Genomic DNA, 17488 nt, shown 5'->3' with positions numbered 1-17488 from the left:
AACCCAGCACAGGCAGAAACAGCAGAATCTGTGTGCCTATGTCTGTAATCTGGGAGCGGGAGGTCTCTGTCATTGTATCATCTCTCCCATCAGATGTCTCCTAGCTCCCCTTCCTCGGGATGACTGATGACTAATGCCAGAGACAATGCCATTCACCTGTTTTAAAATGTGTGTTTTCTCTCTCTATGTATACATATGTGTATATGTATATATGTATCTTAACTCCTTGAGATCATACATATATACATGTGTATCCATGTGTAAAATATACAACAATAGGTGTGTTTGGCTAGAAAGTACACATTTTTTTCCCCTTTACATCATTATTTAAGCAAAGCAGGTAAGTAGATGGTAAATAAATGAAATGTTACCATCTTGAAGGAGGTTTTCTAAGTATGGTGTTACCAATCCTGCTTACAGAAATTAGGGAGGAGGTTGAGGATCCTGACGTAAGTTAGAGAATTACGGAGTTAAAATTTGACTTTGCAAGCAAAAGGGAAACTGTTACTGGTTTGGGCATATTTTTTTCCCACCACTGATCACATGCTTTTCTTTATTTAAAATAGCTCTTTTTTTTTCCCCTTTTCATGGAAGCAGGTTCTTATTGCAGGACTCTGAAGTGTTTATGTTGGGATTTGTTACAGAAGACATCCTTTGGCCTCCCCTCTTTTCCCTTCTCCTCAAATGCCGGTTGCCATCGGTCGTTCGTAGCGGTTGCTCCGTGCACGCGGCCCTGTGGGCAGTGTTGGGTGGGTGCCAGCATGGCAGACTCTGGGCAGGCAGAGGCACAGCCAGAGAAACCACTTCAGAGCAAGGACAGACCCCTCAGCCTCCCTGAAAACCACAGCCAGGCGTTGCTACCATAAGAGAACCTGCCCAGCCCCACTGCTCAGCAGTGCTCCTTCCCCACCCACCTTTGTGAGAAGGTTGGAGTAGGCATCAGGAGCACACCCCTTTCTTCGTGGTTTTGGTTCCTCTGTGGTCTCTCAGCAGTTTGGTGCCTCCCAGCATGGCACTCACCAGCATTCAGCCCTGTGCCTGACTGGACACCAGCACCAAATACGGAGAAGAGCTGAAGAGCTCCCACGTCTGAGCCCACACAGGCTCCCTCACCTTGGTTTTGGCTTTTCCAGAGTGATGACTCTGCAGACACCCAGGGCCAGTGTCACCACTACCACTGTGCCCCTGAGAATCCCTAAGCAGGGGATGCTGCAGCAGAGCTGGGTAGCTTCCTCCACGGGCCTGAAGCTGAGGACAGTTTGCAGACAAAGGACTCTGCTGTGGCCACCTTGTCCCCATGCCATGACCACTGGGACACTCACCTGCTGGTGTTACCTCTTCTGGCATGGGCAGACACTGAAGCTGTGCCTTTATGGCACAGCTCACCTCGTCCACATCTTCACCCCCATTACAGGGCAGGCCCAATACTAAGATTAGTTTGGGGGTCTTGTGGTTACTTTGGTTGTTTTACATCCTGGATGTGCTCTGGGAAGAGAATGCCAAGTGCAGTGCCCAATCTGCCCATGCCGTCATATCAATTTTATGTCGACTCATGGAATAATAGCAGGGCAGTGTCAGTCTTGCTTTATATTTTAAAGGATTGAAGGAGTAGAAATAGTTCCAAAGACCCCCTGCCAGTATCACTGGCAGCTGAGAAGTCGAGGCAAAACTTGTGGCAGTAACTTGTTTTGGGGTTGCTGTTCCCTCTCCATGACCAAGTGAACCAGTAGCTGGAGTTGTGCTGTGCACATCAGTGCAGTTCTTCATCAGTGAATCAGAACTGAACCCTGAGAGAGTGAAAGCCCATTCTTCTCATTCATGTCTGCTAAAACCTGCAAAAAATGCCCCTCCCTGGCTGGCAATTCTTCAAACTGACTCCTCCATTCCCAATCTCCTCTGTTTCATCTCCACTCTTGTGCCTAAGCTAGAGGTTTCTTTTTCTTGCCAAGTGCCGCAAAGCTGTTCCTTAGCACCTTTAAGTCACTGAGTAATTTCCTATCCCTTCAAAATGACAGCACATGGTCCTATGGGCAGCTCTTCTCATACTGCATGTTCCCAGCCGGAAGTGACTACTGAACACGCATGCATGCATTTGCAGCATTCACATCTGAGCCATGTATGATGTGAATGTCACCTCAGAGAACCCGCACAGCGAATTTCAAGGACCCATGTGCATGAGAATGAGTTACCTCACTGGTATTTTTTGGTTTTCAAGTTTAGACATATGTTTTTCCTGCCTCTGTGAAAATATAGGCTTGCCGTAGACTTTTTTTTATTTTATTTTTACCTTGGCATGTTGATAGTAGAGCTTTGTAATGGATTCCTAATCAGTAGCATCATGAAGGTGGTAGTGTGTTAGCTAACCATGTAAAATGAACAGTGCTGTAATAACTTTTACTGGTGATGTTTGAAATATCTTTAAAACTGGGTGTGAATGATTTAGGACAGATTTTAATGTGTCAGGCTTCTAGTTTTTCAAGGCAAATGCAAGTACTGAATTCAAGTAGAATTTACGCTGTTAAAAAACCTGTCAGAAAACCCACAAGCACAGTGAAGAAACTCCCAAATTTCTGTACTTCAGAAATAAGAAATAGTTGATTTTTTTTCCAGATAATTATTATCATTAATGATGAATGAAGTCATTTATTGTAAATTGAACAGATGAAACCTTCTCTGCCGTGTCACAGCTGCATGCCTTTACAGTGGAGCTCTGAAGAGATCCTCTACAAGAAACCTGTGTGTTGGAACAGCAGCGCCTAATTCTGTGATTAGCACTGCCCATGCAGGCTAGCACTCCAAAGCACTGTTCTCTTTACAATAAAGATAGTTTCCATGAAATGCCTTTCTTTTTTTTTTTGGAAGAAATGTGGTGTAACATCTTTCCCTGTGCTTTATTAGAACTAATACATGTCTTTATTATCTTTTTCTACCAACTCTAAAGGCCTTTGCCTGGTGGTCAGACCTAATGGTTGAGCACGCGGAGACCTTCCTGTCCCTGTTTGCAGTGGATATGGATGCAGCGTTAGAGGTGCAGCCCCCAGACACCTGGGACAGCTTCCCGCTCTTTCAGCTCATAAACGATTCCCTCCGTAGTGACTGTATGTATTTTGTATTCTGATCATTTCCTTTTCAGTGATAATGCTTTCAGCCTCTCCTTACTGCACAGAGAACACACAGAGAACTGAGAAGGGGCAGAGATTTACAGATTTACAAACTTTTTTAGCGTCAGCTTGATTTTATTCCATTGCTACCAGTAAAAAGCACGCCCCTTAAATCACCGCAGTCAAAGGTGGGAAGTTGAACTTTTATTTTGCTTCATCTTCTCAAGTCTCTTGGTAATAGCTGCCTGATAAGCAGGGAATTAGGTACCCTATATCTTACTGTCATTAAATGTGTGTATCGTTTTATATGTGTGTACTGCATTTATTTAGCATGGAGTAAACTAGTCCCTGCTTTAAGATTTTATTGAAGGGAGGAAAATATGGAAGTGAATGGAAGCAGTAGTTCAGAAGAATAGTGCTTTGTGAAACGAGACAATTCTCTGAAGCACTTGGGCCCATGCTTTCAGAACTCATGTGAGGACTTGGCATTTTCCTGGGTAGTCCAGTCCTTTCTGGGGAGCTGGTGGCAAAACTGGCATTGCCTTATCTAGATCCTGGACCATGACCCCAGCTAGCTTTCCCGGACTACGTGAAAAAAGCCAGGGACTCATCCTCAGAAAGCAAGTTCCAGCATCATTGTACTGAACAACCAAAGAAGAAATTGCTCTCCCACCTGCTAAAGCCATAATGTTTGCCATGCTGTGTTTCTTACACTGGTTTTATTCACAGGAGGTGATAATGTATTTGTAAGTTTGACATTAATGGAAAAGAAGTTTATTGTCTGTTTATTTGTTTGGAGTAAGAAGTCATTCCTGCTGTCTATGTCATGAACTCCAGCCTCTGTTGTGTTCTTGAAGTTTTCTTGTTCACTGACAAATTCATTGTTTGATGAAGTGCCACGCTGTGGTTTGTTACAGAGGTTGTAGCAACAGTAGTGTCTTACTATACTTTTATTTATCTATTCTAGATAATTTGTGCAATGGAAAATTCCACAAACACCTCCAAGACCTGTTTGCTCCACTTGTTGTTAGATATGTCGATCTGATGGAGTCCTCAATTGCACAGTCAATTCACAGGGGCTTTGAGCGGGAGTCATGGGAGCCAGTAAAGTAAGGAAACCTCCTTTGATACAATCGGAATTTGGGTGCAAATGGATGGAGATTCATATAGAGGTGAATTAGCTAATGTTAGACTGGACATGCAGAAAATGCTTTAAACGTTCTAGTTTAATGCTATAAATTAGGAGGCCTGATCTCTTCAGGGTTTTCAGGTTAATGAGGGAAATGGTATTGGCTTTTTGAAATGCATTGCTGCCTCAGCTTGAACCGTGTGCCTTTGAACAGGGAAGCATGAAAATGGGAAAACCTTCTTAACTGCCATGGCTTTTTGGAACCCATTCTAAAAGCCTTTTCCAATGCTGCTTTTGAACTCACATAGCTCCTTTTCAGAACAAAAAAAATCTCGCTTCACTGTGTTCAGTTCCAGCCCCATAACCCCTGTGAGTCATTGCTGTATTTATTCTCAATACTCATTTTTTCCACCCACCCTGTGGGGGGAATAGTGCAGTGTGTGCCTCTGGCATCAGCCCCATGGCTGGTGGCTGCACATGTCCCCATGTCCAGGGCAGCTCTGCCAGTCCCAGCTCCCCTGCCTATAGGATTAGACGTGCAGAAACCAAAGTGAAACACGGGCAAGGTGGTTCAAGCATAATCATTTCTTTCATTTGGAAAGCTACGAGTTTACCAGCAAGAAATCAGGAGCCTGAGAAAAACCCAAATTGAACTCTAGAGGTGGTGAATGATAAAAATGTGACATGTGCTTTGGATTACTGTTGTTATTTCACAGGTTTTGAAGCATTGCTGAACCCTTTCATGCTTGCTCTATAAAGCCAAGTCAGATCCTGCAAAGGGATATAGCTGGCTTTTCCTTCTAATAAAGATATTAAAAGAGAGAGATGGACCCTTTGCAAGCAACATGAGTCTGGCAGTGCCTCATACCAGGAACTGGGACCAGGTGACCTCTGGAGAGACTCTTTTCCTTGCTTTTTTTTTTTTTGTCATTCTCTAGGCAAAATGAAATGGCACCGCACTCTCAGGGGTTGCTGTATAAAAGAACGTGTGGTCTTTCAGGGCTTTTCACACCAAATATGTTCCGTTTACAAGGAAAAGAGATTTTGTTCAGCAGCCAGCCTCCCATATGCAACCTGGAGTCTGAGTACCCAGGTTTTTTCCTTTCTTTCTTGTGCATCCTCAGCATCCGTAAGGATTCTGCCTGCCAAATCTCGGGCTTTTTCTTGACACCTGATCATCCCCTCTGTTTTGAGTGGGGTTAAGTGGCTGGCATTCAGGAGCCTCTCTCACTTCCCATTTGCTGTCTTTGGTCTGCAGGCTAACAGGATTAAAGATCCTAAAAAATCTTGTTTCAAATAAGCAGATGTGACCCAGAAAACATACAAGAAATAGATCTTTCGAGTAGGAGAATGCCATTTTTACAGCCACTCCTTCAAGCAGAATTGCACTTCGAAGTTAGCATTAACTTCAGTTTCAGAGCTTTGCTTTAGTAAAAAATATGTATTTCCTTGTCTGTTATGAAACAGAGGCAGTTGACTCTGTGTACCTGTCCACCTGGGTCAAGCACTCAATAAACAGGTCATTCTGCTTTTTTTTCTTTTATCAGAAGCTGTCATCTTTTTGCTTTTTAATGACTTCAGGGAGTTAACTATAGATGTCCATAAGTACTTGGATGTGCTACTTGCCTGTCAAAATGCTTTGTCCCTGGGTATGCCAGCATCTATCACTTCCAAGTTATCTCTGATAGTTATAAAAGATCTTTTCTTAGTTCTCCTGTGATGGTTATTCCCTTCTGGAGTTCCAGTTACAGCGTGCTTTGAGCATTGCATCTCTAAGCAAAAGCCCAGGATGGACTCTTTCTCTTACAGACTTGGGTATTTAAAAGATTTCTTCCAGCAGGAAAGTGGGTGCTTTCTACGAGAAGCTTCTGTCCATCTGGTGAAAAGATGCACCATAGGTTTTTTTTCACGTGTTGATATTTTGTTCTTATGTCTCGCACACAAAATTGTGAGTTGCAAACGCTGGTTCAACGTGATGTGGCCCGGTGAAGGGAGGCACCAGTGAGTGCCAGAGGGTGGCACATACAGTGCAAAGGAAAAGAGGAGTGTCATTCCTAGGATCTTATGACATTTTTCATGTGCTGTTCAGAACTAAATGTTAAGGCATCTTCATCTTTGCCTCCTGGGCAGACCACCTGCTCCTCTTTGTCTGATCGACAGGGAACTTGCAGAAAAATTCAGGTTAAAGACTTATTTTGTTTGATTTGCCGTCCTGCATCTACTCTCTTCTCACCCCACATGTCCACCCCACATACCATGTAGCACAGTTGAATTTTTGGCCGTGGATTCTCAAATAGTTTGGAGCAGCCAATTCCCAACCAATTTGTGACCTTCTATTGACACTTCTCCAGCAAAGCTTTTTTGGAAATCAGGAACACTGCAGAATGTTCTCCCACAGCTTTCCTCTGCTTTGGAGATAGACCTTCAAATTGGCCAGCAAAGCCAGATCATCAAAGCTGACCATTCCACCAAGCTTGTTGTTGTCCTGGATCTCTACAGTGCATTATGAGAAGGAAATTTCATTATCTCCTGTTAACCAAGAAATTATTCCACAACACAGAATCTTTTGAAAGGGTTTCTCTGTACTTGTGTTTGCAGTCAAGGCTGAAATATGTAGCCCTCCATAACCTGACCAGATGGCAGTTTGCAAGCATGTATTTCTTCTATTTTCATTACTGAATACTCTGCACCTTATGCTCTGAGGAGTTAGGTATAGAAATCATAGTGAGAGAGATACTGTTAAGTATTTAAAAAAAATGGGGGGGAAAAGCATGGATGTTATGTGCTCATGAGGGCTCTGTAATGTGCCTCTGCAGAGCTGCTGAATTTGCAGGGGGTCCGTGCCCTATAGCTAGAGCAGCTGGTGCGCTTGTATGAATCCACGCAGAGAAATGTGGAACACTTGTCCTTCGCACAGTCATCCAAGTATGCAGGATACAGAGTAGGTCTGTTCTCTGGTGAGTTGAGAGGTCTTGGAAAAGTAGGGTTTGCAATGGGTTTTTTTCATGCTAGCTTCTCGGAGAGTGCTGATTTATCTCGCAGCCAGCTGACACGTATGTGTGTGTGTCTCTGTGTGTGTGTCTGTGTTGAAAGATCTTTTTGAGCAAATGCTAAAGCTCATGCAATGACAGCCAGTTTCAATGGCTTGACTAGGACATTACTCATTGACCCAGGGCTGTCTCTACTGCTCTGTAGTCCTGGCTTTAGCATCTATTAATTGCTCACTAACCCTTTGCAAACTATTCATAAATGTATCATTAGTATAAATGTCAAAACTTGAACAATATTATTATACTAATCATTTTATAAGGTTGTACAACTGCAGAATGATAGTGAAAAATGTTTTCCCTTAGAAGAAGCACCGCTGTAGTGAAAGTGAGTATTTTTGTTACTATTCTGGGTGTCAGTCACAGGAAGAGCACAGATTTGACTGCCTACTTCACTATCAAGCTCTTTGCTTCACATCAAGCCTTTTGTGAAAAGATTTGCTCTTGAGCATTTGCTCAGCCTCGACAGTGGGGTTGCAAGTGTTTATAGTGATGGAAGAGACAGGCATTTGCGTCTTCCATCACTAAATCATTTCAGGCATCCTGTAGGAATTGAGCATTTAGGTGTGGCCAAGGGTCTCGTTCAGCTCTATTCTGAACCCAGCAGACAGCTCAGTAGAAATACTGTGATTTTTCTGCCCTCCTTTCATTGCTAAGGCAGCTCTACAGGAGCAGCCGTGGTGCAACTGGACGTGTTCGTGTGAGCAGTGCTGTGGTACAGTGTGAGCACTGGGAGGTCGTGCAGGGGTACGTTGCCAGTCTGTTTGCACTGAGGTTTTCCCAGCAGACAGTCCAGGTGAAAGCAGTTTCCACAGCTCACACATACAGGGTTGAAGCAGAAGCCAGGAAAACAAGCAGTGCAGCTCCAGAGCGTGTGTCTCTCATCAAATGTATCAGGATCCAGTCCTGAAGCTGAGTCGTCTTAAATCAGACAGCCCTCATCTTGTTGATGCAAATGCCCACATTCCCTGCCTGATGGCTGAGGTTATATTTAGCCATCTATATTAAATGGGCATGGCTAGCTTCTAGAAACAGTTTCTCATCTTGGACCTGTAGTTTTATGGTCTGAACAATTGCAGGCTTCATGGAACATTTGTTGGTAGTATTAATCATTTTTTAGAGGTCTCACTGCAACTGTTAGTCAGATAATTAGATCAGTTGAACCTGAAAAACTGTGCATGTCAATTCAGGAGAATATTTTTTTACATTAGTTACTGTATGTTAACATAAGATACTCCATTATTTTGCTGTTTTGTTTTGTTTTAAGAGTACTAACTTATTCTTGCAACATATTCTTGCATCAGCAAAATAGTGTGTTGTATAAAAGAAATATGTTTCCGTGTGAATATAGTATACTGTTTACTCTAGAAGTCATATTTTATTAATACAGTGTTTTTATTAATATAACACTGTCACTTCTTGAATTTTAATATTAAAACCAAAGGTCCTCTGATTTATGTATTTACCATCTGGCTAAGTTATTTAAGTTGCTTTTCCTTATACATTTATATGTTGTCCACCTCTTGCTATTTCTTTATTTATTCCATATCAGTATCTAACCACATGCACTGCCATTTCTGAAGATTTAACACTCTCTCAATCACTATGTAGTCTATGTCTCATTCAACAGTCATATCATCTTAGCAGCAGATACAGTATGAATGAAAACAATGGATAGCTTTGTGGCAGTAGTGAATTCTCCTGCTTGCCTGAAAAAGAGAACACACAGTAGGAAGTTAAATCTATTAAGAATCATAGACATAATTAGAAATCAGAATATAAACATGGGGTTTTTTCACTAGAAAAAACTTTGATTTGTGATTTTCCTCCCCAACAAGGGATTTTATTCACAAAGAATGAGGTCTATTCCCTAACATCCACCACCAATGATAAGCTGAGCTTTTGCGGAGATGTGGTTCACATCGTCTGTTGCGTTAGGAAACATTTATTCAGGCAGCTCAATTCCATTACTTTGGGAGCTGATATATAAAACTTGCAGTAAGAAATGAAGTGCCAAATACATCTCAGGGAAGTTACTAAGATTTTAATATGCCTTGAAAGACATAGTGTATAATTTGATAGTTTCACAGGAATCTAGGAATCACCGCAGATAATGGGGTCTGTAAAGTAACTCATTTAATCCAGGGAAATGGGAGAGACTTCCAAAAGTGGCATATCCTGATGCAGTCACTGAGAGCAGGCAAGTTCATTTGCTGAAGCAGTGCCCGTGTGCATCAATAGAAGAGCTTTCAATAGCTTCAGCAGTGCAGGAGGAAGCTGAAATCCTGAATTTCTGATTCTTTTTCACTGAGTCCAGGTAACAATCTGGTGAAAATGGTGTCAAAGCATCCGGGTTTGTTCCCCACGTGGGACTGTAAAACCACCTGTGGGTTGTGTACCAGCGGGTTAGACAGTGTTCCTGGGAGAGAACAGAAATGAGGCATTTTTCTGAAACTGGCCTCTCTTCTGAGAGCCAGGTAACATGCGAGTTGGGTAATCAAGTTCTCTGTTTTGCTAATTACCAGATCTCCTGATGCTTTTTATTTTGCATGTAGAATATAACTATGATGATATACTCATTAAAACAGAATTAGACCAATTACAACATCTAGAGACCTAGTACAATGAAATATGTCAGGGTGGATTCCAAACTTTGGGCATGCAGTGCCATTACATGCACCTTGTCCAGGAGAGAATGTTGCATTAAAACAATACAGCTGTCCACTTTTAAAAGATCTCTATTTGCATAACAGCTGCACGTCTGAAAACACTGATTGAAGTAATAATGCCCAAGTACACATGCTTCTTATTAACCTTTGAATATCTTAATCACCTCATGGCCCACTTCCAGCCAGCAGTCACATACTAGTCCTGGATATATTTACAAAGTAAATATAGTTTGTAGTACACAAACAGTGGGGCTGGACAATCCTTTTTTTTACACCCAGGAATGCAAGGGAGGATCAGGATCAGGGTTTAGACAGCCTTCATGGAGGAAGAACCTTGTAGTCCACTGTTTCGTCGCTCCAGATTAGCCCATCTTTATTTGTGGAGGGTCTCAGAGGGGTTTTGCAGAAAAATTGCAACTCCATTGAGCTTGGTGGTGAGAAAAACTGGAACAGCTGGAATTCCAGGCTCTATTATTTCAAATTTTAAGTCCCTTAGCAGATCTCTTAGTGTAGCACTTTCATCAAGCCTGTATGTATAAGAACTGAGACTCTTCCTCAAAAGGGAGACTTTTTGGAAGAAAAGCTGCTTTCTGTACTTTTAAATGGTATCAGGACTTGAAGGTGCAGTTATTTTCACAGGTGTTTAAGTTCTCTGTTAATTTGTACTTTGTGATTCTTCTTTTCATTCTGGTTTGCCTTTTTTTTTTTTTTTTTTCCCCTTAAGGAATTTGAATTTTATAGCAGACTGCAAACACAGTACATTTAAGCTTCCATACTCATGCTTCTTTCTGAAATGTTTTGCTTTAGTTTTTTAACTGTCCTCATGCTGTGAACTTTGCAGATTTGTTTCTGAGTGTCATGTGCTTCTGCTACATCGGCATTGTCACTGTTATGGTATTTTTTCTTTCTGTCTGTTTCTTCCACAGGAGTTTAACAAGTAATCTGCCCAATGTGAATCTACCAAATGTGAATCTCCCTAAAGTACCAAATCTACCAGTTAACATCCCACTAGGCATCCCACAAATGCCTAGCTTTTCTGCACCGTCATGGATGGCTGCTATTTATGATTCTGAGTGTGTATTCAGTTCAAATTAGATCTCATTTAAATTTAAAGTAATCTTGGCATGGATATGTATTGTTTGTTTCTGTGCATTACATAAAACTTTAAAGAGTGATACAGTTAATTAGATGTTTTCTGAATGAGACACTAGTGAATTTCTGGCATGAGTATTTTGAGAGTTTTTTTGTATAAACCTTGAAAATTTGTCTCAACTCCCACGGACAGTTTGAGCAAGTATCTTGCTTTACAAAATAGCTGTCAACAATGGGGCATGGTCTGAATAACATACAAATGACAGAACTTACAATGTGACATTATGTGTCTCAGCAAAGAGTTGTGTCCAAAAGAGAAGATGAACCAATTTCAATGCCAGTCAACCAATTTCTGTGGACCAGATGTAGATCTAAAAATCAATTTTATTGAATGCAAGCTCTGCATTTCCCAGGTAATTTTTGTTGTGACTTTGATGAAGCAATCTAAGAAAGAGGAGCACCCTTTAATAGTTTTTATTCATGTTGGGGGATGCCCCAGAGAGCAATTAAAGCTCCACAGCCTTCATTACTGCCCAAGTAATGCCATATCCAAGTAAAGAAAGATATTTTCAATGTGAGTTTTAGATTATGGCTTGGAAAATAGTGTCAAAACAGTCGCTCTGTAGGAGCCTTGCACTCTGTGCTCCCAGCTTTCTGTCTGTCTCAAAGTGCATGTGTGAAGCTCAGGGGGAACGTACCACAAATCCTCAGCACAGATTAGGCAAGTTCTCTTATAGGAGATTTCCCAGTGAGCAGTGTGGAGGGTGGTACACAGTGGGCTCAACCCAAATCTCGTCATTTGAGGTAGCTCATCTCCCAAGATGTCCCATCATGGGAACTGTTATTCGTCCATTCTCCTTCTAAAATCCTAAAGACTTATTTAGGCTTGGCATAGGGTGGTCTTGGTCAGCACTGTGGTGCTTTTCCTCTCTCCTCTCACTTAATATATAAAACTGAAGAACTCACCCAAGAATCCCCTGTTCACTTTTACTGAAACACCCTCAATTACATCTACACCTGGAGTCCACCAGAATGCCTCTGCCATTAGTCTGGCACAGGCAGGATTGCAGAGCACTGGTAATGAATGAAAGTAAAGAAAACACTGATGTGAGATCTTTTAAAATAGATTTTAAAACCTTTTAAAATACTAGCAGGGTTGTTTATGTTTCAAAGCCATACAACTCATATTCATGCTAAGATAGTTATTTTAAAGGCTAGCTTAGGCAGTTGTCTGTAAAGAGTACTTGAAAGTTTTAATCTTGCTCTGTGCATGCTTTGTGGTATTGCCCTTGAAAAGATAAGAATCATGTAATGACAGAAAATTGGATAATCCCTCTGCAAATGCTTGAGCATCAATGGTATATTGCAAGCTGCCGGCGTGATTAGAGTAATTGTGGTGCTCACAAGCAAAACACAAACAGTGTGTTTTGGAAATGAATATACTTTATTGTTTACTTGGATGAAGCCCTAATCAAAAGTGAGAAAAAGACTGAGAATAATGCTTCAAAAATTTTGAAACCAAATGGATGTCATAATATTGCTGTAGTAAATAGCAATTATTGTATTTGTACACATTAAATCACTTAAAATGTAAATTCGTGCAGTTCCAAAACTGGGTTTAGACTGTTAAAGCTTGCTTACACCCAAGCACAGGTTTGAACTAAAAACTGTTGGTAGATCAATGTGTGAGACTGTTGTCCAAACTGGTCCCCTGGCTAAAGCAAATGCCTGATTCTTTATCTTTTCATCTCCCTGGTTTCCTTTTACTCTCCCTTCCCCTCCATCAAGGACATGTTACCTGTTGCTTAGTGTCAGATACGTTCCTCCTACAACCAAGACTATTCATTCTTTATCTTGTTGACTCTGCTAGCCCAGGATCCTGCAGGACCCCTCTGGCATGTTGGGACTACAGTTCTCACCTGGGAGTAGCCCTGTTTGCATTAGTTCCGAGCTCCTCTAGCATTAACTCAATGCAGCTGGCATCTGTCACAATAGAAACACCCTCCCTCATCTGTTTCTATAGATGATGTCAGCACAAGTGGTAATGCATGGTGTGTTAAATATCTTATAAATTACTGTGTTAGCATTAGTGGTATGCGAGGAGGGGGTTGAAACTCTTGAAGCTCCCTTGATAATTGTTCTGAAAAAAAAAAAAAAAGTGAGGGAGAAGAAGAGAGGGAGAGAAAAGGGTTATGGATGCATAAATTTCTCTGCACAAACAGAGTGCAATCCAGTCCTGTATTTTTATTCTGTAAGTGGAGGTTTGAGATATAATTATACTGTGAAAAGAGCTGGTGTAGCTACACACTGCAGGACTAAAGACTTCCATCTGGGCAGGGGTGTGGGTACAAGAATATATGCTTGGGAAAGAAATTGAGAATTTTGTGGCAGACCAAAGTTGTTGCAAAATAAATTTTTTAAAAATGTAAATTTGTTGTCCTGTAATTGCCTTTGCAAAGAAAAAGGTGCAGCGGTAAATCCTGCCGAAACTCCTGGATATGAGATGTACCCTTAGCTCAATTGACTTACCCCAATTTTTTTTCAGCTGTTCAAGAGATAAAGTGTGTCCTCGCTCACCACTTGTTAGCACTGTCCCTTACCTGGAAACGGGGCCACACTGGGGGGACAAGGCAAACTCAAGATTTAATTTGGAGGGGGGAGAATTGCATGAAACCCTAAATCTTAATAACTGCATACGGCCTGGTATGGCAGTTATTATTGATCGAGGATTTTCTCCCACAATTTCTGGCCTTAATTCTTAATAATCACATATGTTAATGTGGTTATTAACTAAGGCTGATTTTTACCATACACACGTTCTTCCCGTTAATATGTGTAACTCATGATGTTGTCTTACTCATCTGGTCTGGAAAGTTTTGTGGGTGATGACAGCAAGGTAGATTAGGCAACTGTATGGTAAAACTCAAAATCCTGATGGTGGAGATGGCCAGCGTTGTCCTGTGTATGAAACTGCTGTCTGCCTTACACTTGTTGCAGGAATGGTCTCCACATCAGGTTGCAAAGACCCTGATGCCACTTCTGACTTTTGTTCTCATTTTGCCCTGCCAGCAATGGATCAGGCACCTCAGAAGACATGTTCTGGAAACTTGATGCCCTACAGACCTTCATTCGGGATTTGCACTGGCCTGAGGAGGAGTTTGGGAAACACTTAGAGCAGCGCTTGAAGCTCATGGCGAGTGACATGATCGAGTCCTGTGTGAAAAGGTCGGTGCCCATTGGCGAGCCAGGCATGTTTCTCACAAGAGCTCACAGGATGCAAAGCCTGTTCCACCCTAAAACTGGAATTCACCCCATTGCTGTGAACTGTGGACTCTCCCAAGCAGACACTTCTCTGCTGAGACTCGGGAGAGTGCTTATTCACAATAAGACAATAAATCACCCGTTCTTTTGGGCTTTGTAGGTAATTGCTTCTTTTCAGTGCCGCACGTGAGGTCAGATCTTTGTGAATGCAGGTTGGTGTGATGATGCTGTCTGCTGAAGGCCTGGCCATAAGAAAGATCCCAGCACCCACCTAAAAAGCACAGACACATGAAAAAAAAAACAAGAAAAATTATTTTAAAAGTGAGATAGTGTGTTGCTTGGCACACAGGTTTCACGTCTGCCGTTGATTGGGAAAAGCTGTTGTATCATCAGCCACATTATAGCATAGTTACCTGCAGATCTTCCAAAACAGAGATATCTTTAAGCAACTTTTAGACATACTGGCAGCTGTCATTTTGAAAACAAAACATTGAAGTTAAATTTCCAACTTTTCCACTGCAATTTGTGTCCATTTGCATCAGAGGTAATGAGGCAAGAAGAAAAAATGAACTTTGTATTTCATTGTGCAAAAATTCACAGACAAAGAGATGAACCAGCGAAGAAATGGATGCCAAATAAAGCTGATACATGCTAATATTAACTGCAATGTGTGATGTGGCTGTTCTGTACCACAATTTCCTGGCCACTCTGCAAGTGTGAGTGTGGCATTTCTTTTCAGTACAATCCCCACTAGCCTGGGTGTACAGTGTCAGCACAGGGGAGGGCACATTCAGTCCCTGAGATGCAGGCAGGAAGGCAGACAGCTCAAGGCTTGTTCTCTCACCATTCTGGAATAAACCCCAGTGCATTTTAAGTGCAATGAGATGTATTGCATTTAATGTCTTTGATGTCAAGCAATTTATTGCAGCAGCCCATCTTTCGTCCTGTGTCTGGCACAAACAGTGAGCTTTAGTTGTCCTTCAGTTGTCAGGCTGTCCTTTAGGAGAAAACCCAGTGCTGGAGCTCTGCTCTCTGCTCTGCCCCAGCACCACCAGCAAAACTTATTTTCTCTTTTTTCTTTTTTTCACTGGGAACTAAGGCCCCTTTGCTGTCCATACAGCACAGTTATAGCTGCAATGATCTGTTAAAGTCAGACCAAGTTATGTCAGCTGAGATAACTGGGAAAAATAAGTGAATTTCCAGGTACATCTAAAGAAGGGCTTGTGTTCCTGGAAGCCAGGTGGATTTTTTCCTTGATTTGCCTCAACCTTTCTACAAATGTGTTGCCCCTCTGTAAAAACCTGGCCCAGCTTGTATTGGTACAACTATATATAATGGTTGTGAGCATAAGTAAGTAGGAACATGCTCCTTTCCATGAGGAGATGGAAAATCCCAGTCTCCTTGGGTCCTTTCAGTAATTATCAAGATTCTAGTCCCCGAGTCCAGGCTAAATCTGGCACTGGTAATTAAATCAGTTCAAATGCCACTGCTGATGTAAACCAATATGCTGCCTTCCCTATTTATATCACCTGCAAACAGGGCCTGGCTAAGGTTTCTTTAGCAATTTCAGTTTGACACAACATTTTTCTTCGCGTCTGTCTCTGAACTGTTGAATCCATGGAGGAGCCACCCCGCCTTCCGCACTGGGTTGTATTTCAGGGCTGTCAGGAAAGCAGCCCTTGCAGGGAAGGCCTGTTAACTAATAAATCCAGGCAGAAGGACCTATATACCAGCTCAGATCTGATCCCCAGAACGGGAGCTTCACATTCCTAAATGAGTTTTCATTTGCATAACCCTTGGGGGGATCGTTCAAGTTCAGAATTATTCCTGAGCTGCGCTGATATTATTTGCTATTTCTAAATATAAGCTCCTATGTTAATTTATTGGCAGATTCTGCCTGATGTGATAATTGTTCCGTGTTAGGTTAGATTAGTGAAGTACCTCTGGAATATGAAGAGCGGCTCTGAAGAAAGGCAAGGCAATGCCCACCACACAGGAAAGCATTCCCGTGTTAGACTCACAAATGCCTTGGTATTTAAAATACGACACAGGATCAGATTTTGTAGGTTTTGGCCTAACAAAGCTTTTGGTGTATCATGCTTTGTTACTGCCAGGGATGTTCGATTTGATCTCAGTGAAACCTGAGGAGAATGGGGAGGTGTGTGATGTGAGTGTATTCATATGAACATGATTCTGCTGTGCACACCTTGCAGATATATTCTGGTGAATTTGTGTGGTGCAGGGAAACGACTTCTGTGAACTTACAAGACAATTAAGAACTTCCAGCGAGCAAATACTATAATACCACTATAAATGCAATGATCTGGCAGTGTCCTTTCAGCCAAGCAATGAAGGAGTTTCTGTTATTTTTCATTGATATCAGGGAGCAGTGGGAGCTACCTTTAGTGCAGCAAGCTGTGGTTATCAATCAGCTAATGCAACCAAATTAAAGGTGTGCATTGACACTGCTGTTTGTAACATCATCACACTATTTATCAAGCATAAGAGAGTCATAGTTTCCCTGAAACTGTTGAACACTTTATAAATAGTGTATATTCTGGAAAAGGGAGTTTCTTCTTAAACTGGAAAATCATTTTTAGAAAAAATACATTTGTAACAACTGCACTGTGGCACTCCCAGCAGCATTCAGCTTTCTGGCTTCTCAAACACCTCTCAGTATTGTTTCAAATTATTATTATTTGCTTCAGTATATTTAAAAGCAACTGAAACATCTTTTTCTACTTTCCTTCACAGAACAAGGATTGCATTTGAAGTAAAACTGCAGAAAACCAGCCGATCAACAGATTTCCGAGTCCCTCAATCAATATGCACCATGTTTAATGTCATGGTGGATGCCAAAGCTCAGTCTACAAAGCTTTGCAGTATGGAAATGGGCCAAGAGGTAAAAATGCAGGTTCTTCCTTTCACAGCTTTTAAAGGCAATGTCATGAAATTTCCTGTCTCCTGTTGTGCTTGTTTCAGAGACGTTGTATCGTTTGTGGATTTAGCCTTCCATAGAGAGTGTGCTGATGAATGTACAGGGGGTTGCTCTCAAATCTAATGAATAGAAACATTCGGAATCCCTGTCACTTAGGAGTGGCTTTTTGCAAGGACTGTGGTATGCATACGGTATCTCTCAAGCTTGGTTGTTGCATGATGACCATATAAATTGAGTCATTACCTGCACCT

General features: G+C 41.7%; 1 protein-coding gene across 5 annotated transcripts in view; it reads left to right on the top strand.

The window, feature by feature from the left end:
- CADPS (calcium dependent secretion activator) overlaps window positions 1-17488 on the top strand; it is a 206890-nt gene that overhangs the window by 153323 nt on the left and 36079 nt on the right. For 3 of the 5 annotated variants that reach the window (XM_066195039.1, XM_066195038.1, XM_066195037.1), the window contains 5 exons: window positions 2942-3098; window positions 4069-4210; window positions 10873-11019; window positions 14108-14263; window positions 17054-17201. In XM_066195039.1, coding sequence (XP_066051136.1) covers window positions 2942-3098; window positions 4069-4210; window positions 10873-11019; window positions 14108-14263; window positions 17054-17201 — 750 coding nt within the window. The remainder of the gene's footprint in view (window positions 1-2941; window positions 3099-4068; window positions 4211-10872; window positions 11020-14107; window positions 14264-17053; window positions 17202-17488) is intronic. The other 2 variants (XM_066195041.1, XM_066195040.1) reach the window with 1 other exon arrangement.

Source organism: Chamaea fasciata, unplaced genomic scaffold (genome assembly GCF_029207755.1).
Source record: "Chamaea fasciata isolate MVZ Bird 193981 ecotype frontalis unplaced genomic scaffold, bChaFas1.0.hap1 SCAF_13, whole genome shotgun sequence".
NCBI lineage: Eukaryota > Metazoa > Chordata > Aves > Passeriformes > Sylviidae > Chamaea > Chamaea fasciata.
Note: the sequence above shows the minus strand (reverse complement) of the source record. Positions and strands in the feature narration are given on the sequence as shown.